Consider the following 23,988-nt stretch of genomic DNA (forward strand, 5'->3'; position numbering starts at 1 on the left):
AAGCAGAGCGATCCACAAAAAAAAACGTTTTTGGCTTTTTGTGTGTAAAAGTCACTGCTTAAACAAACACAAACAAATAATTTTTTTTTTCACCACCCCTTTCATTTCCTTCCTTTCGTCGCCGTACAGTCCACTTGGCCTCTGTGCAGCGAGGCTAAGCAACCAAAAGGAGGAGGAGATGCCACCGGCAACGACGATCGTGCCAGACAGACAAATCTGATGGGTCGAGCGAGAGTCAGAGAATACCAGGCTATCTTTTTTTTTGTGGTGATGATGGTGGAAGGGGGGGGGGGAAGGGAGATAAAGGTAGCCTGAGATATCGAAAAACGGAAAAAATAGCTTCCAAAACAATGTAGACACGGACCGCGCCCTCTCTACCATAGAATACGGCCCCAAACCAGCACCGGTGTCCCAGTATGTCACCAACGTGACACTGCGAATTGCAGCGAACCGCCGCGCTACTTGAAAGACAGAGAGAGCTCTTTTTGCTCCACTCCCGGTGTGCTTGTGATAGGAACAGAAAAGTGGACGCCCCAGGTAATTCTCTGCGTCACAGAACAAGTACGCTTATCCGCCAGAAGGTAGCACTGTGCTGCTTTTTAATGTTTTTTTAAATATTTTTCATGCGCTTCGACGAGTTCGCGACCACACCCTAGACAGCTCGACGGCGCACACGTGGCTAGGAGTGAGAGCTGGGGTAAAAGATTCACAGATAGGGAAGGGTTTTAGAAAAGTATGTTAAAGTGACACTCCAAGCAGCATCCTCCGGAAGAGGCCGTATTCGAAGCGGTAGCTATTCAGCTCCCCGGAGCTCTAATGACTTGGTCCTGGACCCACTGCTCAGAAGAAGAACCCCCCCTTTTCTCCCTTCTAAAGCGGTGAGATAAAGCACGAAGGGCTGTTACTTTTCAAGCCCCTCGCTCCATCGCTCCTGATGCCACTACATCGCTGAAAGAAAATGCTGAATAGTCTAGCAAAACCCCTTTTCTGCGCTAGCCTTTACAAGACTGTTGATTCACATCAACGCAGGAGGGGGTTGTTGACTGTGCGTGCTACGGACGAGTAGTCGAGAGCCAAAGCGCACTTTGGCTCCTCTACTTTTTTGTTTTTCTTTTGTTTTTTTTTGTGGGGGGTTGGGGGGTAATGTTTACTCAAAGCATTAAAATGATCAGTCAAATCATGAAAGAATTGCGATGTTCTTCAATCCGATGTTTCGCTCGAATCCTCGACTCGTCTCAGGCCACAGAACGTGCCCGCGCCGCCAAAAAAAAAAAACCGCACTCCCGTGCCCAGCGCACCCACTAGGATGGGAAAACAGTCGAAAACCCCCCAAACGGAAGACAAGCGTACTTCTATCGGGGTGTCAGTGGGGCCGGTGAACAATGTGACCAACAGAAAGAGTGGAATAAGAGAGAGAGCGTGTGGGCTAAGTAAGTGAGCCCCATGCTAGCGTTGTCGGTGGGTCGATTCCCGCGTCGAACACATCTGGCGGCCAACAAGGTTGGTAAGGGCTTACATAACTTTTACCTTCCTCTCTTGGTCAGGTCCGGAACAAAAAGGAAAAACGACGGGAAGCGCAGTGTGCCTCAGACAGCAAATGCAGGAAAGAAGGCGCATTAGGCAGTGTCGTCTCAGCCGCGTACACGTAGTCGCTTTTACGCCTCCCACGCGTTGTCGTCGGTGCGCTCCACCCACCCGAAGCCCTCCTCGACATCGGCGGCGGGTGCAGCAGCGGCAGCAGCGGCGCTCTCCTCCGCAGCCTCGTTGGGGTCGCGGTAGAAGAACAGGTCCACCTTCTCCTCCCACGGCACGGAGCGCACAATCGTGCCGCGCAGGCGCAGCACCTCGCGCGCAAGCAGCCAGTACATCATACCAATCGACTTGATGCCGCGGTTGTTGCACGGAATCGCGATGTCCACAAACTCCAGCGGCGCATCCGTGTCGCACAGCGCAATCACAGGGATGTTCACCAGCGACGCCTCACGGATGGCCTGGTGGTCCGTGCGCGGGTCCGTCACCACAAGCACGCGCGGCTGCACGAACTTCTTCTGGATCTGGTTCGTGAACGTACCAGGGATGAAGCGGCCGCCGTGGAAGCTCGTGCCCACGTGCTGCGAGAACTTGTAGATGGCGCGGGTACCGTACAGGCGCGACGAGCACACGCACACGTCCTTCGGGTTCTCCACAGCAGCAATCACGCGCGCAGCGAGGATCAGCTTCTCCCACGTCATGTGAATGTCAATGATGTTGCTGCCCTCCGGCGTGCGGCCGTAGATGTACTTCTTCATCGCGCTGCTCTGGTTGCGTGTGCCGATGTGGCAGCGCATCGCCAGCAGCTTCTGCGCGTCGCTCTCCTTCATCCGGAGAACCTTCGAGCCAGACTCCACAGCGGACATGATGATGGGTTGTGGATGGAGATAAAGAGAAGGGAATGAGAAACACAACGGGTGGAAGAACTGAAGGCAGGTGTTGGCGGATACATGCACGTGTTTGTGTTAGTGCCCACATCCGTGTGGGTCAACCGACAATGTGCGATCAAGAATTTGGAGTGAAGCCGAGTAGTATGGCGATTGCACGATGAGGAAAATGAGAGAAGGTGCGCATGAAAGACCACCATCATGTGTCGACGGTACGAGCGAGAGGAGAAGGAAGAGAATAAGAGGAGAGGGGAGAAACAAGGCCGTGCAACCATCACCGGGCAACAGTAGCAACAGCGAGCATCACCACAAAAAAAAGGGGGCGCATATGTGGGGGAGGAGGGGGGACATGTGACGCCAAACGATGAGGGAAGCGATCCAAGGCGTCAAAGACGCCTTCAATAGCTCGGGCGAAGGCACACGCAATGCCTATTGACCTCGCCTCACGTGGGACTCCCACCAAGGGTGGGTGCGGGGCTGTCAAATCGTCTATGCCAGATACTGCCGGAAGAGACGGTCATTGGGCTTCCCATAACAGTCGCTTTTTTTCGGTTCATCTCCACCCGAGGGTTAAAGGAGCGAGAGCAGAAGGCGCTCCTCCTCCTCCCCCCCCCCCCCCTTTGCGAGCCATATGTTTTTCTTTTGGGGGGTCAGAGTAAAAAAAAAAAGTGTAAGACAGTACATGACGTCCTCTATCGCCTCGGGGCGATAAAAGCCGCTGGGTGTCGTAACGGGAACTCGAAGAAAAAAGCGCAAGTCTTCAGCGCGAATTGCGATGTCAGTCAACGATATTTCTTACTTTGTATTGTACATGGGGTGAAGCCAAAAGACTGAGACAGACAGTCACACACACATACACACACACACACACAAAACGTGTTCTAAGAGGGGCATATATGATGGCAGCCACAACAAGAACAGTTGGTGAAAATACGTGCCTGCGCCTCCATAGACGCAGCGACATACTCAAGAAAAGCGGTCATGAAGCTGTTCTTGTGAAGCAGCAAAAACAAAATCACACAAGGAGCAAAGACTCCGTGAGAAACACATATTTTCACAAGCGGGCGTGTGCAGGGCTCTCGCTGACGATTCGTCGATTACCGGCAAACAGGGATCTCATCGCTTACGAGACAGGAAGGGAATTTGCTGCAGTCATGGAGCTATTCTTGACTTTCATGTTGTAGTATTTCTGCCGCGCTTCGTCGAGCTCACGAGTAAGACGTGCCACCTCGTACCGAAGCTCTGCTGTGCGTGTGGCCATCATGTTGAGTTCTGATGCCTTTTGCTTCATTTGCGCGTTTTTTTTCTGCAGGTCTTTCCTGTACACGTTGAGGTGCTGCGCTACCTCCGGACCGGGCTGACGCGCCGCCATGGCCTGCAGCTCCATCAACAGCCTCCTCTTTACGTCGAGTGTCATGTCCTGCTTCATGCACTCCTCTGACTGGAGGAGCAAGTTGCGCTGGAGTAGTTTCATCTTTGGCAGCAGATCCGCCATCGAAGGATAGGCACCGCCAACGCGGCGCCACCGAGACGCATTCTGGGGATTCTCGAGCTCCTCGGAGAGGGCAGCCACCTTGGCCTCCTCCAGAAGCACATCCTTCTTTTTGGCGCGCAACCGACCCTTAATATTGGAGATTTCAGTCCCACGGATGTGCGCCAGCATAGACTGATGCTCCACTTCCCGAAGCTTGAAATGAAGCAGGCGAATATCCTGCAGCCTGTCGCGGTACACCGCCTCTCCTTCGTTGATGCTGTCCTGTAGAAGATGCAATTGCTCGTAAAGCAGGCCCAGCTCGTCATTGCGGCGAATCAGCTGGGCGGCGAGGGCGTCGCGCTCGTTGCTCATTTTCAGGAACTCACGCTGTTGCTCTAAGAGGTTCTTGTCGCACTCCTGCACCACCTTCAGGAGCTGTTTGACTTCCTGCCCGAGCCGCTCTCCCTCTTGCTTCGTCGCGTCAAAGCTAGCGGTGCTGTCGTTGACAAGCTGACGGGACTTCATGAGGCGTTCCTTGCTAATCTTGCACATCGATTTGTCATTCTGGCACTTGCGCGCCTTCTGCGCCAGCTCCTCCTTGAACTGCTGCACCTGGCGGTCCACCATTTTCACCCGCTGTCGATATTCGACAATCTCATCCTGCGCGTCAACGAGGCGCTTGGAAAGCTGGTTGCGCTCTGCCCGCATGTGCTCGTACTTTGTCTGCTGCTGCGTTAGGCGACGTTCGCTCTCGTCGAGCTTCCGCTGAACCTCCTCCACTTGCAACGCCGCAACTTTCAGCTCTTCCTCGGCGCTGTGGCTTTGCCCACCCATCTGCGACACCTCGTTCACGCAGCTATCACGCTCTTTCTCCAGGCGTTGGAGCGTGTCTCCAAGACGACGTCCGATTTCACTCTCCTGTTGAATGCACGCTTCCAGCTCCGCATGCTGCTCGGCCTCGTTCTGAATGAGAGCCTGTGTCGCGGCCTGCAGCGCCTCCTCCTTGGCGCCTTTCTTCTCGAGGGCCCCGCACTCTCGGCTCAGGAGATTCAGTGCGTCCTGCAGGGACTGCCTCTCTTGCCTCACCGCAGCGATGCGCTTGGACACCGTCTCCCCCTCGTACGCAATGTTCACCTCGTCTTTTCGGATGTTATCAATCTGCTGTCTCAGACGGTCGAACTCGCCAAAGTCGCGCTCCTCGATGCGAGTCACGCGGACGCACTCATCACGTGTTTCTACAATTTTCCTCTCAGTGGCGGCTATTTGTTTCTCCATATCGTGCAGTCGCTCGTTTAGATCAGCGGTTGTGTCGACGCTGTCGTTGTAGGACTGCTGGGTGTGATAGAGTTGCTTCTCGGCGGTTTCGAGCTGCTGCTGTAGTGCTTGCCGTCGGCGCTGGAGCTTTTCTAGCTCGGCCTGCTGCGTCTCGGCATGCTTCCGGATTGAATACAAGCGTTCTTGACGCTCCTGCAGCGCCTTTTCACGCGTCTTGAGTGCCAAAACGAGCTCGCGAGCCTGATATTCGGCTCTCTCGCGCGCATTGCGCTCACGGTTGTACTCTTGCCGCAGAAGCTCGTGACGGTTGGACAAGAGCCTCCGCTCCTGCACCGCCGCATCAGTCGAGGTCTTCAGGTTACCGAGAGTGGCTGTCTTCTCGGCAATCCCGTTCGTGTAGTCCTCGATCTGTTTTGTCATGTCCTCCGTCTCTGACAACAGACGCTTGTTCTCGAGCTTGAGCTGCTCCAGGGTCGAAGTATGGTCGCTACCCATTGAGGTGCCCTCGTGAATCATGTTTTCCAGGGACTGGATTTCCTGCTTCAGAGTCTTCACCATATCTCGCGCACGCTGATCTTTCTGATTTGCCACGTCCACGGTGCGCCATGCCTTCTCAATCTCCTTTTTAAGCGCCTCGATGGTACTGTGGTCGCCCTGTGAGAGCTTCACGGCGGCTTGCATTTTCGCTGCGTTGGACAGCAACTCTTGCGTCAGTTGCTGACACTGCGCGACAATACTGCTTTCCGATGTGTGAACCTTTTTGAGACAGCGGTACAACTTTTCGTACTCCAGTCGAAAGTGACCCAGCGACTCCTCGCCCTCCAAGGCAGACATGGCCTGCTTGAAGTCCCTCTCCAACGAGTTGAAGAGGGTGTCCGAGACGGACACGGTAGGCTTCACTGCGTCCGCCATTGTGGTTACGATGGGAACAGTGCGCTGACTTCTTTCGGAGGTAGCAGTGACGACGTGGGAGTCAGTTACCCCTCTGCACCTCCTCTCAAAGGGGGGAGGACAAAGGAAGGGGGGAAGGAGGGGAGGGGGATGGCAAGAGAGAGGGCAGGCCTAGCAAGACCCGGGAAAAAGAGAAATTTTGCTCGATTTGTTTCCTCCTCTGGTGGGAGGAGAACAAATATAGAGAGAAAATGAGCCGGGGAAAAAGAGAAAAAGGAGGCGAAGGGATGCCACGCCCAAGAGGGCCCGTGAATGCAGCTGCTCAGCAGGCCCCCGTGCTCCCCCTCAGGGTGTACGAAAAGAGTGCACGTGCTCTGCGCGAATGCTTCTCGTGCGCAAACCCTTGCCACGAACTTGAAGCCACGAGGCGAGGGTAGGGAAGGAATATAGAAAGAGATTGAGAAAGAGACAAGGAGCGGTTGAGAAGCACAAAGGGGCAAGCGCACATGAAAGTGAGTAAGAGGCGCAGGGGGAAGGGGGGGCATAAACGCCTTCATTCGCCGAATTTCTGCGCCAGTCATTGGGGGGGGGTGACAGCAGTACCGACACAGGCGCACTGGCATGTGCAAGAGCCCATAGCAAGGAGATCGTGTCCGTAACACGTTGAATGGCCATAGAGACGTGCAGAAACATGCAACATAGAGGGAGATCCGAGTCCGCCAGTCCTCTCATTCCTACACTGAGTCGAAAAATATCGTGTCCGTTGTGGTGGACAGTGATATCGCGTGCGAAAAAAGTGCAGGCCGTGGCGTGTAATATTTCATTTTTTTTTGTTTTGACTAAAGTGGACCACCCCCTTTTTTTTCTCGACTGCGGAGAGACCCCACACCACGCCACTGAAGCAGCGTGTATAGCGCGACAGCAGGGAAAATGCAACGACTCGGCCGTAGTACGACAACAATCAAGAGGAGAGGGACACTGTCCGCAACAACAACAACAACAACGAGAAGTCGGACATGCAGGTGATGGTTGTGGTGGCGTCTGTGTGTGCGTGTGTGTGCGAGGGGGGTGGAAGGAGGAGGAAGGAATCCCGAACCATTTTTACACGCACCGAGATGATGTCCGCTGTACCCCCATTAAAACAACAACCAAACGCGAAAGATCTCCGCTATGCGTCTTGAGACGGTGCAGCGGATTCGCTCGAGGGCGCGAATGATCCCCCCACGACACGTCGCATTTGATGGATCTCACTCCGTAGCGACTCTGTCCACTGCAGCAGCTCCCCACGACTGACCATGCGCTTCTCCAGATCACCCAGCCAGTCTTTCACCTCATGAAAGGCACCCTCAAGTGAATCCTGGTTTTGCAGTCGCACAATAGACGCGCTCTGCACCTCCAGCTCTTGCTCCACCTTTTGCTGAGCCGACAACAGCGAACGTATCTGCTGCTCGAATTCTTTTTCGCTTTGAACTTGCTGAGTTCGCATCGCCTTGGTGTCGGCATACAACCGAGCAACATCTTCTTGAATTTTGCTCATCAGCTTCGCTGCCATGGTGTCTCGTGCTTCACTGCTTACTTCGCTGGAGGCACGCAGTGCCTCCTGTTGCGTCACCACCGCCTCTACGCTTTGGCGCACATTCTGCTGAAAGTGCCGTAGCTCCGCCGACTGGGCAGTACCTGTATGTTGCAGATCGCGGACGTCTGACTGGATCTGTGCAAGTGCATCTTCTATGGCGCACAGACGCCGCTCGGTTTGGCGTTCATGTTTGTCTATCTGCTGCCGGTAGTCCAGAAGCACGTCATATACGCGATCCTGGTGCTGACGCAAAACGTGGTGAAAGGCCTGCTGCGGTGAAGGCGCGGGGGCTGTTGCGGTATTCGACGCCGCGTAGCCGTCCTCGTCGCTGCTCGCTGTAGAAAACGGCGCAGCGGAGGAAGACGGAGCTGAACCCTTGAAGCTCTGCAAGGGCGCAATGTGGATCCGCTGGAGCACCTTTTCCAACTCCTCATAAACATTTGCCAAGTGCTCACAGTGTTGATGCCTTTCACCAAAGAGGCAAGCGATCTGACGTTCATGCCGACGTACATCTCGCCGAACGAGACTGAGTTGCTGCTCGGGTGAGGAGGCGATTTGGCCGGCATCCTCATCTTCGCTCTGGGTGTTTCCCGAGCGATCAAAGCCTGGCTCCGATTCGCAAACATCATCTCTGCCACCGCAGGGCCTACACGTTACACCGTCGCCACACAATGAGGGCGTTGTTCCCCTCAATGCCGACTTGGGTAACATTGTGTCTAGAAGAGGACGCCCGCTGGTATTACGACTATCGTTCAGTGTCGACATTATTGTGAATGTATACCTGCCGCGAGGCGGTGGGTGTCATGAATCAAGTCGGAGGCAGTCGTGGCGGGGCTCCCCCTCTTGGGTGTAAAAGGGGGCAGAGACACACGTACAGCCCAGTGGCGATTGCAAGTGGCAAAAAGATAGCTGAGATCTCTACAAGTGGAAATGGTTAAGGGGTGCTGTAGACCACTCTATGACGCCAGCCGTCGAGGTGATCCTATCGTTATCAGGAGTTTAGCAGTGTAACAGAAACCAGATCGGTTCCAATCTATGTGAGAGTCCGCCTTGTTTATGTGTTTTTTTGGCTCTATTTGAAGCAGCTTCCGCGGGTTCCGTGGTTACGGTCATGATCCGCACTGCACAATTGACGAGCGCCGTGATAGCCAGACCGTTGCGCAGAGAATCGTACACACACGACAAAAAAAAACAGGAGCGCCGCCACTCAACCTTCTGTATGTTGTGAGAATGCCGCACGTGAAAATGCGCGGGCGAGGGAGATTAAAGTAGGGAAAGAGGGGAAAGAAGGAGCGGCAACCATCCACACACACATACACACACGAAAAAAAACACGAGGCACGGGAAGAGGTTCAAACGACATTGTGGGGGAAGGAGGAGAGGTCGACATGATGCAGGAACTCCCGGGAAAAAGCACTCAGACTCGAGTGAAGATGCACACATCGGAGGAATCCCGACAAAGGTTAACAAACATCAGAGGGAGGGGGGCAACAGTCCAGCACAGAAGCCTCGAGGGAGTTCTGAGGCTCGTCGGTAGTACTTGAGGCGCGTGGCGTTTTTTTTTTGAGCCCAGAGCACATCACAGACGCATTCTGAGCTGCACCGATGCACAGCACTCTTCGCAAGTTTAGTAACCGAGAAGGAATAACATTGGGGCACAGGTACGTGTGTAGTAGTCCATCGGCGAAGTGTCTTCTGCGCCCGCTCTCTCTTTCCCCTCTTTTTTTTGTCTATTGGTCTTCCCTCTCAAAGTTACTCGCTTCTGCTTTGTAGAGTGTGCATCACCTGGTGTCTCTCCATGATTTCTCGACGTCTATTTGCTGCGCAAGGAGGGACATTGGCGACGCCGCTTGACGGCAAATGCACCACACGCCAAATACACACATACAGGTCCAGGCGGAAAAAAGAAAAAATCACCAGAGGAAAGGGGAGGGGGGAGGGGGGAGGGGGGGGAGCACCAAGCAAAGAACTGCAGAAAAGCAAAATGATAGTAAAACAAACAAACAAACAAAAGCTGAACTCAACAGAGGAGGGCAAAGCAGAGGAGCAAAGGTGACACACCCAACAACTTCGAGGTAGTGAAACAGGACACAACTAGCTGACACTGAGCAAGCGCACATCTACGCTAGGCCAACACCAAGCAAGCAGAGAAAAGGAGAGGAGGGGGGGGGGGGGCTTGCCACTAGAAATGAGAGCGCACACACATGTGCAACTCAGCGGAGGCTAAAACGGCGGAAATATATACAAACAGCCAGACCTTGCGCCAAGAAGCAAAGACAACAACAACAGAGAGACGAACGTCGAAAGCGAAGCGTGCCTGAACAAGCGATCAGTGATGGGAGCATAACCATTTGAGTCCCCCCTCCCGATAGCCAGTTCAATCCTGTAAGCCGCACCCGATGATGGAGTCCTTGCACACGGGAAAGCCGCTCGTCCCTGCTCCCCGCGCTCTCTCTCTCTTTGCCCCCCCCCCTCCCCACACACACACCACAATCAAAAAAAAAATTTACTTTTCGTTTTCTGCACCCTCTCCCCCTTTCGTTTACCAGCGGAAGTCGTTAAAGATGTTCGTGATGTTCGCGTACGAGCCGTTCCACTCGCTCGGCGACGAGTCCGTATTGTGTTCAGCAAACAGCTTCACCCCCGGCGCAGGTGGAGCCATCGCGAAGTTCTTGTCATCGGGTCGATTTGCTGGTGACCATCCTTGCGTAATGCGGGTGATTGTGTGGTGAAACGGCTCCCGACCCTCCTCGAAGTCTCGCACCTTCGCCTTGACGCCTGGAGTGACGTCCTCCTCGTAGTGGATCATGAGCGTCTCTAGCTGACCCATCGCATTTCGGTAATGCACGACCTGGTCACCATAGCGGGACATGTTGCGGAACGACTCAGCCACGCTCTCGCGATGCAGCAGCGATGCATAGTACGGACGCTTGTACTCGAACTTGCTCACCTCGCCAATTTTACAAGCCGGTGCACCACCCCAGAGCTCGCCATCCCCGATCTTGGTATCCGCCGTCACCACGCTACCAGGCAGGATATGCACCATGATGCCTGTTGTCACGCCCTTCATGATCTTGGTATTGTGGCCAATGCGGTTGAAGGATCCAATGGAGCAGCTGTCGAGATAGCAGTTCGACTCGACAATGGTGTTTGGCATGATGCGTGTGACGCCATCCATGCCGTCCCACTGCTGATAAGGGTTGAGAAGCTCATGGCGCTGGTACGCCAGAAGATCGGTGGGCGCGTCGCTCATGATGCACGTGTTCTCCAAAATCTGCACGCCTTCAGCAATGTACACGCAGTTGGTATCCCCTCGAATCGTCACACCCTCCATAATGCAGGCACCGACACCGATCACCACCTGACCGACTAGCGATGCCGTTTGGCCCACGTACTCGGCCGACGCGTCCACAGAGGCGTGGTAGTTGTTGGGCACCTTTTGGTAAAAGTAAAGCTGCGCACACACACGGTTCATGGAGAACGGTTCGAGGTAATTGTCGTAGAGCACCTGCATGAGACGTGAGCCCTTGGATATGCGGTCAAAGTTGCCGTAGGCCATTTGATGAAAGGTACCGTCCATGTTGCCCATGATGCCAAACTGCATGAGGGCAAGCGGGTGGCGCGGATCCTCAGGGTCTATAAAGGTGCCAGCACGATCGTTCAGGTTAGACATGGTGCTACCGCCCTGGAGCACAAGTGTCTCAATCGGAAGCGATTTGATGAAGTTAGCCCAACCAGGACCCGCGTACTGGCCCTGTTGATAACCCCACAGCACATCCGGGTGCACGCTGCCGATGGCGTCACTCCACATCAGCCGGTGGAGAGTGCGACGCAGCATGGTAGAAAATTGATTCGCTAAAAATATTCGAGTTTACGTGTGTATATGTAGATGTAGACAGAGAGAGAAAGAGAGGAACAGAGGGAATGTCTTGTGCTAGAAAACAACAACAAAAAAAAACACAAAGATAATAAAAGGGAAGCTTATCCTGTTTGGGTAATGAAGAATATATATATATATATATATATATAGATAGATACACACCTTTATAATAATAATAAAAACGGCAGTGCGCACAGACCTGGAAAGGAACACAACTCTTCGAACAACGATATATTGACTCTATTTTGTGTGTGTGTGTGTGTGTTTATATATTTAGTTTTCGGTAATGAGGGAAGGGGGAGGGGAGGGATCGTGTCGCTATCGTTCGTGAAATGACGCTCTGTAAAGGTGCCGCCCGTCGAGAAGAGTAACATCAAGCGACAAAGCAAGAAAAACAAAACGTAAACACCGAGAGAGAGTAAGGGGGCGGGAGCACACACACACACAAAAAAGAGAAAACGATACACTATATACGCTGAAGCCAATGGCCAGGTGCGCGAGAGGAAGGGTTTAACTATTTTGGTTGATTTGACCCTCTTATTTTTCCTGGTGTTGAACACTTTTGAATAGAGATCCTGTGAACGGAGGGGGGGGGAGGGGGGAGGGCGCCACGAAAGCAAATTGTGGGGAAGAGAGCTTGCTGATAGGGTGATACCTACTACTATGTATAGGCTAGAATACACGAGAAGACGCCGGCAACTAGAAAAAGAGAGAGCACTATGGGAATAGGTGTGGGGGAAGAGCAAAAACGGTTGTGTTGGACCACTGTGAAAGATTTTTTGTTGTTGGGGGGGGGGGGGGTGCATACACACTCAAAACTACTCGAAAATAATTTTGTCTTCGGTGGAACACTTTTCTAGGCACATATCAGCAAAAACCATTTTTTTAAAGTCAAGTTGACGCTGTCAATGCACTGCAGCGCATAAATGAATCGGCGGGGGGGGAAGGAGGAGAAGGAGGAAGAGGAGGGGCTAACTGGGCCCAGAAACAGGGAGGAGTTGCGGGAGATGACAGAACAAATGGAATCGTGATTTTGGCTAAGCAAAAGAGGTGTGTAAGGTGATGCATGTGGGAAAGAGACCCCCGATGCGCCTTCCCATAGTCGTGACGCAGGCTGACGTAGTCCTCACTTTTGTCCCTTCCCAAAACTCTTAGCGCTGCCCAATACAGTGCATCATAGCAGGAAAGAAAGGCATATAACTTGGTGGCACCGTGGTAGTGCTTGCGCTCCAACACCTCATCGATAAGGTATTCTTCACCCAAGGACTAACGGCATGCCGAGGTGTGTGTGTGTGTGTGTGTGTGTGTGTGACGGGAAGGGGGGGGGGCATGAGTGCGCTCAGCACCTTAGGTGACCCCTTATGTTTATGAATAGGCTCTTTTTTTTCCTTTGCTGACCCTCCCCCCTCTCGGTGTCATGGTGGGAGTCCCTTGGACCATACACCCCCACCGTGTCGTACTGAAGTTCAATGATGCGTCACACAAGAAATATATATATATATATGGCGAAAGTAAAAGGAATGTGAACACGCACTACACCCATCGTTCCTCCGAAGACAAAAGTAAAAAAAGGGGGAAGGAGAGCAAGCTAGGTGTAGATAGTTTCCATTGCGTTTGTATGCGTGGTATGTGAGCTCTGTAGACAAAGGACAACGGGGAGAAAGAGAAAGCAGAAAAGTGGGGCACCATGGGAAGACTCAAAGAAGGCAAACAGTGCAAATATCGATGAGGAGAGGGACACACCAGCAAGGGAGAGGGGGGAGAAAAAAAAAACCCATGTCCTCACAAAAAAAAAAACTCCTCCATGAGATGATAAACATAAGGGAGAGGGTGGGAAAAAATATATAAATATTATATGGATAGCGCATGTAAGACCACCATGAGTGAAGAGCAGGTGATGTTCTACTTCAACAGCTAGAAAACAAAAGGCCTCGAGCGCTGTGGAGAGCGAGAACAACGCTGCAAAAAAAAAAATCACCTTTGTTCACTTACACATGATATTACGGATTATGCCCACTCATGTGCTCGTGTGAGAGGCGCGAAAACTGTGAACCACACATTCTTTGGGAGGGAAGCAGCAACCAGACACACACACACACACAAAACAGAACAACGCAAAACAACATTCAACACAAACAGACCGGGAGGCATACTTTTTTTCTTAGAGCAAAGCCCCTGCATCTGGTAGGGAGCCGCATTTTCGATACATTCCTCGTGATTTTTTTTGTTTCACTAGATGAGCACTTGTATTTTTTGCTTCTTTTCGTTGTGGGGGGGGGGGGGGAAGAGGAGGCACACTCCACCCCATTCCAATGAACGCTAGATGTTGATTTGCCGTTCTTGCTGCTGTTGCAAATCAGCAGCGATTTCTGCCGCCTTTGTTGCTAGTGCACGACGTCGCTCGTCAAGTGAGATCTTTTTTGTCACCATGAGCGACCACAGAAATCCGTTGTAGCGACGACATAAATCGCCCACATCTCCCCATGGGGATGCCACAGAGTTTGTCTGGTGGGAGCAGATCAAACCACCAAACCAGCGATGCTCCATACTAGTGATGTGCATGGCCCCATATGTGTGGTCGCGCTCGAGCTGCAATGTGAAGGAGGCTGGGAAAACGAATAGTGGAATGGAGTAACGGGTGAAGGGAACCGTAAGGCAGATGTCGGTGCGTGTGTTCCCGTGGAGGAAGACGACGTCGCCCTGCACCTCTCGACGAATCTCGTGCAAATACGGCTCCACGCGAATCGGCAGCTTCTCGAGAAGGTAAATGCCATCTCGAATTTCGCTAATCCCATCCAGCACTGCCATCGAGTCTTGGAGAACCGCCTTGGGAGAGAGTTGAGCTGTAGCAAACATCGGCGGCTGCATGGCTAAGATGCTCAGCCACACGTCGAGGCACTCACGCTCTCTTTTTGACAGCACAGGGGAGTAGAAGGCCGGAGTCCAGAAAGCAAAATAGTGCGTCCGTCTCCGTAGGGTGGGTTTACTGTAATCCCAGTGCTCCTCAAACGCGCGGTCACGGCCAAACGCTGAGCAGAGGAAGAGGGAAGACGACATGGCGAGGTGCACGCCAATGATGGCACCGCAAGCGCGACCCAACGCGAAGTGAGGTCGCGGAGCCATGCTTTGCGTGCGCAAATGTTTAGAAAGAGACACGTTTGTAGACCGCGCATACAACGCTGCAGATCAGGAAAAAATAGATGAGTAGCGATAGGGATGTGTGCTTCGCTCTGTCCTCTCAGCAATGTCGATTAGCTGGGGATCGCCCTCCCCCACGAGAAAGACTCTCACTCGGTGACAAACACAGACCCAATGTTACTGCTCGACAATGTGGCGAGCGTATCTTTAGCCAGTGAGTATGAAGGTCTGATTGCCTCCTCAAGCTGCGTGATGTTGTGCGCTAGCTGGTACTGCCGTACATGCTCACCATTCAAGTGAGCTTTGACGAAGCACGGGGCCCCAAGGGGGGGGGGGGGGTCAAGGGAAACACGGGGTGCCAGGTGAGGGAGGGTGATGGGTTACCCCGCACATGTTGGAACGCGTGTGGTTATTTTTAAAAAGGTAGTCGACGCGGTTAGGAGCCGTTTTGCAGGGGACGTGGTGGGTCAAGTGTGGGAGATGAGAGCAAGAAAGCAAACGGGATTCGTGAAGACGAAGTGGATGGAGCCTACGAGAGGGGGGGGGGGGGAATGAAAAAAGCATGAAGAGAGTCCTCGAACCTTCACGAGCCCAGAAACCCCGAACCCTTCTGTGGTCTGACACGGCGCATGTCTGTCTGTATCAACACAGAGGGAGAGAGTGGCCGTAACTAGGCAACGCAAACGAAAAGGTTAATGCATGTGTGTGTGCGTGTGTGTGGGAGGGGGGAAGGCCACGTTCGTTCTGACGACGAATGCTTGCCAGCTTTTCATCGATGTGAATTACACAAAATGGAAATATACACACATGTTTTTTTTTTCAGTTTCGCGCGTCGACGCGTGCCGACGGCAGCGAATCATTGTAGTCGTCCGTGCGACTTCTTGGGTTCGAAATATCGTTTTTTCTCTCTTTTTGACCCTGTTCTTATAACGCATTAACCTTCGGTGCGCAATCCTGCCGGCGAAGCGCGTGTTTATGATACAATACAAAGAGCGGAGAGCGCGAAGTGGGGGGACTTTACAGCAATGATAAGCGACAATGGCGTCCCCCCCCCCTGCCACTGCCACTGCCGCCGCCGCCTCTCATCGCCACACGACTAGGCGCACGCACGTTTACACTGTGCCCTCTGGCGACCTTTTAGTCGCACATCCGCTGAAGGAAAACCGCCGTCGCTTAATCGAAATATACGCAAGGAAGAGAGCACACCCACGCTGTGACGACGTGCCGAGTCGCCCATTCACTGTACTCTCGGACGTCGCCGTTCCTCTACGGCGGTGTCGGAGCAGGGAAGAAGAAGAAGGGGAAGAAGGAGGCAAGAAATTTCGCAGAATTAGCACGCAACGAGAGCGCCGATCCTGCTTGCTTGCCGCCATCACGGTTTCCGTTCACTTGCGGTGTGCAGCGCGCACCTTTTTCTTTTCGTTGACGTTGTACTTATGGTAGGACGAATACACTCGCGGGTCAGCCAAGTTCTTTTTCTTCTGCTTCGGCGCTTCTCCAAAGATGGCAAGGGCATCGTTGTCATTCTGCATGACCTGATGCTGCTTCACCTTGCTACTCGCCTTACCGCGGATTACGTGTGCCAATTGATCCTCGCGGAGCACGAGATTCCGATTCGTCCCATGCTTACCGCCGCGCGGCTTTGGGAGATTGTAGATGGTGCCGCGAGTGCTAATACGCTTTCGGAAGTTGATGTAGAGCTTCTTTTCGCCCTGGTCATTCACCACGTAGTTCACACGCCGCAGTGTGTCGCCGGAACCGCACTCGGGACAAAACTGACGGGTTGTGTCGACAACAAGAGCGAAGCAGGCAGTACAACGCATCAACCATAGGCGCAGCTCACGAATGTGCATGCCATTTGTGCCTACGATCGGAACTCCGAGATGCATGAGGGTGTTCTGCATGGCGTAGTCTGATGTAACGCAAGCCATGCCGGCTTCGAAGAGACGTCCAGCTTTGTGGCATCGGTCTTCGATCTCGTGAATGTTCGCCGGCGTAATCCACTCCCCCTCCCCATCGTCCTCCTCAACAGCACCCGCAGCGCCTTGACTATTGACCACCTCCGCCTCATCGCTCCAGCTACCCCAGCCCGGCATTCCGCCTGACGACGTGCCCGGCGGGAGCGCTGGATCCAACGTCTCTGCTTCGCCATGTGCATTTTCCCCGCCCTCAGCGTCCGAGTCGTCCTCGCTCATCTCCTCCGTCATGACCTGAACCTTGTCGTGGTTGCCCGGGTTCACTTGCGGCGGGCGCGGCTCGATGGGCTCGCCAAGGAATCCACCAATTTTACAGCAGTCGAGCGCGAGAGCGCAAAGACGGATGTCGGTGCGAGACATGGCACCAAAATCACCGGTGCGTTCGGCACAGGCGACCACGGCAGCGACCGCCTCCGGGGTAGGATCTAGCACTGTCACTGTGTGTGGCAGACGCTCGAGCAGCTCCTGTGACGCTCGATCCTTGATCTCGGCAATCACCTGCGCCGTCGTCACCAGCGCGTCAGCCGTTGACACAAAGTTGTCCATCCCCTTAATGATGGCGTTAGCATCCAAGATGAGAAGACCCTTGGAAAAGGACGGGAGCCTCACCTCTGCCGTCGCGTGCTGTGGGTTCTGCAGCTGTCGCTCGGCGTTATCCTGCAATGGGTCGACGGCATACACAGTGACTCGCGGTTTTGCCGCGAAGTTGGCCGCCTCTTCCGGCTTGATACTTTTCACCAAAGATACCCAAGACATTATGTCGACCTTGTACAATCGCGCAAGTGGTGGTGCAGACAAGGGAAACAAAAAAAGCACACTTGGACAATGTGAATGAGCGAGCGCTCGGGGGAGGAGGGGGCGGGGCGCTGAGTGCCGTGGTAAAAAAAACAAACTAATAATGGTGGAACCGAAACCCCAAATAATGAAAGGAGCACCGAGGGCAGAGAATAGAGAATAAAGAGGAGAGAAAAGCGAAGCACTTTTTTTAATTATTTTTTTTCCGTGTCTAATTTTGGCGAACAGAGGCCTGCAATACCACTCAACTCATACGATGATGGCTGGAGCAAAACCTAGAGGAGATGAAGAGACAGTGAGCCCACAACGACACGAACGCGAAGAGACGGGGGAGGGAGAGGAGATCGTCAAGACGCTGCAAACGATGTACGAAAGGGACAGCGAATGCGTGCTCCTTTCAGGCCAGATGGAAGGCGCGAGGGAAAGAGCAAAGTCGGTGCCGAAAATGCGTGGCTGTCTGTGATGTGCTCTGGAACCAAATATTTCCCATACGCCCTCTCTTCTTCCTTCGCCTTCCCCCCACCCCCCCCCCCACCCTCAAAGCACACACAAGGTGTGTCTTTAGCCCTCGTCAAATCCTCGCTTTGCAGACGTGTGTTTTATGTTGGCTGTTGAGATTACCGAAATTGCGAGGAGGGGGAGGGGGGGGGGGGGGGGCAGTGCCCTTCGTGGTCCATTATTTTAAAGCACTACTCTGTGTTTGTTCTTCACGTTTCGAGCGATATTACAGCATTATCGAGGCGTAAGGAAGGTCAAATGAAACAAAGGATGCAGGTGGTGGTGAAGGAAGAGGGGAGGGGGGAGAGAGGGTTCCACACGACAAATAATCGCACTACGCCGCCATCGGGCGAGCTAAACCACAGCCGACACGCAGTCTTCGTGCTTGCAGAAATCTGAGGGTACAAGAAAGCTCGCAGACGTAATCGGTGCGTTTTCCTCCTCATCAAAAGACCTCCGCGAGCACACCCAACGGCGTTCCACGACCATAATGACGTTTTGTGTTGCCTCTGGTGTCACTACGTTCCCCCGGCATCGAACTCGCGAAGACTCAGCACCATCCGATTTGTTTTCAAGCGACGCTCAAAAGTGAAGAGAAGCGCCAAATCAGTGGCGTTGCAAGGCCGCAGCTTTTGCTGGACCAGGGAGGAATGCAGCACAAAAGGCCCGTTACGGACGAGAGAGATGACGGCACCGCTGCGCTGAAGCCTACGCGCCATTCGGTACGGCAGCAGAGGCGTGGTCAGAAGCAGTCGCTCCTCTGCGAGCAGTTGCATTGTCGGGAACAACTGGTTTGCGACAGTGTCACGAGTCTGCGGGGGTGGGGGACAGCAGACGCACGAGCAGGAAACACCGACGTCTGTCGGAAGCAGCGATTGCACCTGCTCCTGGAATGTCTCTTCGGCATCCTTCGCGGCGTTCCGTACAACCTCGGGCGGTGTCCCGCGAGGGAAGCGCACATCATAGACCCCAAAGTTGCCCAGACTTTCATTGTTCCAGTACCGCACCATGGAGACGTCATTGCTGGCAATGCCAATACCCTTCATGCCGTTCAGGAAACCGATCGGTCGGAAGACATTGAGGCCGAGCGCGCTGCTCGGCTCAGTGCCCATGGTGGGGGCCATGCGATGAACAAAGCTCCGGGGCTCGCTCTCCTCCGAAGAAACGGAGAGGCCAGGGTGCAGATAGATAAAGGTGTACGTGCGGTGTAGCGCACGCTTGAGTGCCGGAACCCAGGGACCCCTAGCGGGTTGTGTGGCCTCCTGTACGCCTGCCCCTGTCGAGCTACTCGATTGCAACGCCGGCAGAGAGGAGCAGACCTGGATGTCCAGCTCCTGAAACGTTTCCCACGCAAGCTGGCTCTCGAGATCGCTGGCCTTCGATACAATTACGTCATTCACCTTCAACCCCCCGCACTTCACCAGCGCCTGCGTCTCAGCAAAAGGGATGCCGCATCGATGGAACAACCAGTGGTATAGAGAGGGGGCGTGGGCAACCGTGTTGATTTGTGAGTTAATGAAGCCGCGGCGGTTGCGCAGCATTGCAGTTTCGGTCATCTCCTTCTTGTGCAGAACGCCGATGCGGAAAACACGTCCCTTTGTCTGCTTCGCTATGTACTGCTTCTTCGCAACTGGGTACTGCCGCGCACTCACGAGTCGCGTAAGTCCCTTGTTGAGCTTTTCAAGATTAAAACTCATCCCTTTCAAGTCGATTCAAGCGAGAGTGTCTCTCTGTCTGTGTGTGTGTGTGTGTGTGTGTGTGTGTGTCTGTGTGTTTAGAGAGAGAGAGAATCCGCGGAAGGCGAGTAGGAGCGAGTCCAAAGGCACACACATCCCCGCGTTGTGACGTAATCCGCTACACCACCGAGAAATACTTGTGGTGTGCGATTCCGGTTCCGCTCCTACAAAAGGAAAAAGTCGCGTGGAGAAGCGCACTTTTTTTTTACACCCATCCACTCTCAAAGGAGAGAGAGAGAGATCTAACATGCACCGCACACGCATACGCAGACAAACACAGGACAGAACGCGGAAAGCGCGCATTGTGGTCGCGAAAAAAAACAAAAATATGTAAAAAAACACACGATGCGCGGGGAGGGCAAGGGGAAGGGGAGAAAGAGGCGAAACATCAGCGGCAAAAGTACGTGAAGCAAAGAGTAAAAGGAGATATGGAGGAAAAAGAAGGAATACACTCATTGAGCTGACGGTTGTGTAAAAGTGCGGCGAGGCATTCACACCAGGTAACGCACCACGCCACGATAACGCCAGCCTGTATGAGGAGGAGGGGGGGGAGAGGAAGTGGGGCGACGTCGATCATCATTGCAACACCGGTCAAGGCAACAGTACCCCCTTTTGCAGCGAGGCAATCTCCAATTACCTCCAGAGAGAAAAGAGTAAACGCCATCAGACGAGGAAATTCATTGTTACTCTTCCTTTTGTTTGAGGTAGGCTAGCCTATAGTCTCGCGGTCCTCTTGGACACACATACACATGCACACCTCACTCCAAAGAACGAAGATAGAAAGGTAAGCGCTTCGAATCGTTAGGTTATACGCTTATCTTGCGGTTAAAAAGAGAGAGACAGGCGGCACACCTGCGGGGTGGTGGGCGCGGACGCGTCGAAAGAGGATGGAAAGGTACGTGCGCCACACAGATCTTCCTCTACGTCGTACACGCGTCTGTGTATGTGTGTGTGTGTGTGTGTGAGAGAGGAAAGGGGGGGGGGGGTCCGAGCGAAGATGAATGACGGGCTGGAGCGAATACGGACACCGCATCACCACAACACGCATCCCACTCACTCCTTGTCTTCTGTCCTGTACTGGCTCGCTTCCTCCTCCAACTGCTTTGCGATGGCAGCTTGCTTGACTTTATTGCGCTCGTCGTTCACGAAGCGTAGTGCTCGGCGCGGCAGGGCAACCGTGCCCGCGAGGTGACGCTGGGTCTGCGCAAGGCGGTCAGCCACCATCCGCTTCACGTCAGCGTCGATGCCATCGACAGACGCGGCGACGGCAATAGCAGACAGCACATCGACGCTTGACGGCAAGAAGAACTTAGCGCAACCCGCCTCCCACAGCTGATCCACAACCTCCCGGAGTGCGGGGGTGTCCCCGGCTGTCAGGGATTTGAGCTTAATGACCGTTTCAAGTTCGCTTGCCTGCTGCGCGATGTCACTCTCCGTCTTCTGCTCGAGCAGCGCTATAAATCGCTCATCTGCAGGAGACAGGAGGCCTTTCTCCTTGCACCATTCAAGCATCTTTGAGAACTTGGAGAAAGGCTGTTGCGTAACGCTCGGTGAACGCTGCTCTAGCACCGTTTCCAATGCATGAAAGGCCACAGAGACGATCGCCTGAAAGCTCTTCACCTCGTCATCAGTGAGAGGGCCGCGGCATTGAGCAGTGACGGGGACAGTAGCGGCTACTCCATTATCAGAGGTGTCATACGAAGCGGCTATGGTTTCTGTCTGTGCCGGCTTCTCGTCGCCCTCTCCGCCAGACACCTCGTCCTCCTCCCCCACCACCGTCGCATCTTGGGTTGAAACCCGTGCGTGGTGAGTCGGGGCGACTCCTGTTGCGGTCTCCGCGGGCAGCGTAAACGCCGGCTCTACAAGTCGGCGCGCCTTCGACAGCAGCTTGCTGATGAGCTGACACTTCGCTGCGTAGTCAAGCTTCGCTGCACGGGTGCTGTAGAAGACGTCGCCGCTCTCCGCATCATCTTGCCTGTCAGCGAACAGGGAAGTCAGTTTCTTGGCACACACCTGGATGTCTTCGACAGATCTGGACAGCTCGATCAGTCGCTGCAGACGGCCAACGGCATCAAGGGCGGCTAGCTTCTTTAGCAGCTCGCGAGGTGAGAGAAGCGAGGCTGTTGCTTCGTCTAGTGGAGGTACCGCAGGTGCAGGAGCCTGCGGTGACGGCGATAAGCCCTCTGCCCCACCCTCTGTAGAGGCTGTCACATCGACCTTTGTTTCTTTCGCGGGCAATGTGTGAACGCCCTCGCCCCAGGCCGACTTACGCACACCTTCTTGCTCGCAGCGGATTAGAAACTCGTGCGCGGAAGGAGTCATTGGGTTTTTAGAAAGCGCATACAAGGCAAAGAGCCGCTCGAGAGTGGTTAAAATCTCATCTTTGTACTTCGACATCAGCTCCCCGTAAACTGCTTCGGGTCGCTGGCTCACGGCTTGCAGGAACGTGTTGACGGACTTGATGTCTCGGAACTTGTCGCTTGAGTGGTACTCACGAATGTACTCGGCGATCGTGGCCGCGTCACCGAACATGGAGTGCAGAAGCGCAAAGTTGGAGTTAGGCTTCTGCTCTTTCTTCGCGCGCTTCGCTGCCAACTTCTCATCCTGCGGCGTGTGAGTACCGTGCTTTCCCGAAAGAGAGCGGTGGCGCACAGGCTTCCTTCGCAAGGAGCCGCGGCCTCCATGATGCCCGTCACCTCGGCCTCGGCCGCGAGCATCGCCAGCACCGCCGCCCCGTCCGCGGAAGGCAGCCTCGCCACCGCGCAAAGTCCTCTGGCCACGCCCGCCGCGATCAGCCCCCCTCGACGAGGAGGGCTTCTGTGCGCGGGCGCTGAAAGAAGATGGAGTTCTTTCCATGAGGTTCGGACTTCGCAGTAATCCCAGTACTTGAGAAACACAGCGACAACTGCCACCGCCCACAATCCCAACACTAGAGACGCGAAAAGCGGTGATGACGCAGCTAAGGGCGAAGATAACGTCTGTGCAGGTCAAGTAACACCGCCTCACACACCTTCCGCCGGTTTGCGTATCCGTTGATAAACACAGAGAGAAGAGAAAAAAAAGGAGCGGAGATGATGGGCATGTGAATGCGAAAGCGGTGGGGTGGGGAGGGGAGGGGAGAGAGAGGGGGGGGGGGGCCTTACAAACAAACGAACGCTCACCTCCTCGTAGTTGCTGTCTGCGAATATGTCAGGTAAAAATAATGTGTTGACCGGAAAAGTGCAAAACCTTTTTTTACCTTTATACACACACCGGGGACCAGAAGCATGGTGCGGCGAATGTGACACGGGGTGTGTGTCCACCCCTTCCCCCCCCCCTCCCCCCTTAGACAACCCCACACCTACGCGATATTACGTTCTGTCACTGAAGTGTTGCACGATACAAAGGGAGTCCCTAGCCTACCGCGCTAGGAGCCTTCATTGGCATGAGTCTGCGTGTGTCTGTCTGTGTGTGTGTGTGTGTGTGTGTGTGTGTTTGTTTAGAATCACGATTGCTTTTTTTCTTCGTTGCTTCGTGTAATCCCTTTGCAGGGGTGATCCACTGAAGCGCAGCGCCATATAGGCGCTTACGTGTAAAAATGACGCAGATCACTAGTGCACAGATTCCACGCTGTTGCGCACTCCCTGGGAGGGACATCTGAACAGGCGACACACGTACATGGACACGGACACCAAACCAGACGACCATGCCTAGAATAGTGATCGACCTCCCATCCCCACCACTCGTGGAGCGACAAAAAAGCACAAACACAAGGCAAACCCTGCACATCACGGACACATGCGCAGTACACCTTCGACGAGGTAAGGACAGATGGACCAGAAAAAAAAAACGCACGCATGTAATGCCAACATATGTGCGCACAGTGGTCATGAGACTATGTAGCCCCCCCCCCTTTTTTTCCTTTGAGATCGCAGAGGGAGGGAGGGGCAAGAAAGCACAAGAAGTCACCATGAAAAAAAAAATGTGCTTCATGAGAAACGGGCAAACAACAAAACTTAGACACGTCACAACACACACACACACACTCAAGAAAGGGAGGAAGGAATGAGCCAGTGGCACGACCGCGAATACAGTGCGTAACTCAACACAAAGCACCAGCCAAAACAGGAAAAAAAACACGCGAAGCAGGAATGGTCGGAGCGCCTGACACAGAAATTCTCTGCTACGGAATCCCCCCCCCCTCTCTGTGGTCTGTCCTATCTGGGCATGTAGCTCGTCCATCCCCAGGCGCCTTCGTTACGAAAGCCTTCACAAACGATGCCACCGATATCCCTGCACCCCAAGTAAAACACCCTAGAGACATCAGGTTTGTAAGCCCAAATCGAGGAAGCC

At 53.9% G+C, this 23,988-nt stretch overlaps 8 protein-coding genes across 8 annotated transcripts; all 8 read right to left on the reverse strand.

Annotated features, from left to right (window-relative positions):
- Positions 1-1,655: 1,655 nt before the first annotated feature.
- Positions 1,656-2,396, reverse strand: JKF63_00778 (uncharacterized protein; the record flags this gene model as incomplete). Its single annotated transcript, XM_067896827.1, has 1 exon — positions 1,656-2,396. The coding sequence occupies one exon, from the start codon at positions 2,394-2,396 to the stop codon at positions 1,656-1,658; it is 741 nt and encodes a 246-aa protein (XP_067752984.1).
- A 1,144-nt stretch (positions 2,397-3,540) lies between these two features.
- Positions 3,541-6,078, reverse strand: JKF63_00779 (uncharacterized protein; the record flags this gene model as incomplete). The annotated part of the gene is made up of 1 exon (XM_067896828.1): positions 3,541-6,078. The coding sequence occupies one exon, from the start codon at positions 6,076-6,078 to the stop codon at positions 3,541-3,543; it is 2,538 nt and encodes an 845-aa protein (XP_067752985.1).
- A 1,147-nt stretch (positions 6,079-7,225) lies between these two features.
- JKF63_00780 (uncharacterized protein) lies at positions 7,226-8,398 on the reverse strand (the record flags this gene model as incomplete). Its single annotated transcript, XM_067896829.1, has 1 exon — positions 7,226-8,398. One exon carries the CDS (start codon positions 8,396-8,398, stop codon positions 7,226-7,228), a length of 1,173 nt encoding a protein of 390 aa, XP_067752986.1.
- Positions 8,399-10,175: 1,777 nt separating this feature from the next.
- Positions 10,176-11,471, reverse strand: JKF63_00781 (uncharacterized protein; the record flags this gene model as incomplete). The annotated part of the gene is made up of 1 exon (XM_067896830.1): positions 10,176-11,471. The coding sequence occupies one exon, from the start codon at positions 11,469-11,471 to the stop codon at positions 10,176-10,178; it is 1,296 nt and encodes a 431-aa protein (XP_067752987.1).
- Positions 11,472-13,832: 2,361 nt separating this feature from the next.
- Positions 13,833-14,636, reverse strand: JKF63_00782 (uncharacterized protein; the record flags this gene model as incomplete). The annotated part of the gene is made up of 1 exon (XM_067896831.1): positions 13,833-14,636. One exon carries the CDS (start codon positions 14,634-14,636, stop codon positions 13,833-13,835), a length of 804 nt encoding a protein of 267 aa, XP_067752988.1.
- Positions 14,637-16,036: 1,400 nt separating this feature from the next.
- JKF63_00783 (uncharacterized protein) lies at positions 16,037-17,383 on the reverse strand (the record flags this gene model as incomplete). Its single annotated transcript, XM_067896832.1, has 1 exon — positions 16,037-17,383. The coding sequence occupies one exon, from the start codon at positions 17,381-17,383 to the stop codon at positions 16,037-16,039; it is 1,347 nt and encodes a 448-aa protein (XP_067752989.1).
- Positions 17,384-18,438: 1,055 nt separating this feature from the next.
- Positions 18,439-19,617, reverse strand: JKF63_00784 (uncharacterized protein; the record flags this gene model as incomplete). The annotated part of the gene is made up of 1 exon (XM_067896833.1): positions 18,439-19,617. One exon carries the CDS (start codon positions 19,615-19,617, stop codon positions 18,439-18,441), a length of 1,179 nt encoding a protein of 392 aa, XP_067752990.1.
- Positions 19,618-20,709: 1,092 nt separating this feature from the next.
- JKF63_00785 (uncharacterized protein) lies at positions 20,710-22,512 on the reverse strand (the record flags this gene model as incomplete). The annotated part of the gene is made up of 1 exon (XM_067896834.1): positions 20,710-22,512. The coding sequence occupies one exon, from the start codon at positions 22,510-22,512 to the stop codon at positions 20,710-20,712; it is 1,803 nt and encodes a 600-aa protein (XP_067752991.1).
- Positions 22,513-23,988: the final 1,476 nt, after the last annotated feature.

Source organism: Porcisia hertigi, chromosome 36, assembly GCF_017918235.1.
Source record: "Porcisia hertigi strain C119 chromosome 36, whole genome shotgun sequence".
NCBI classification, from domain to species: Eukaryota; Euglenozoa; class Kinetoplastea; order Trypanosomatida; family Trypanosomatidae; genus Porcisia; species Porcisia hertigi.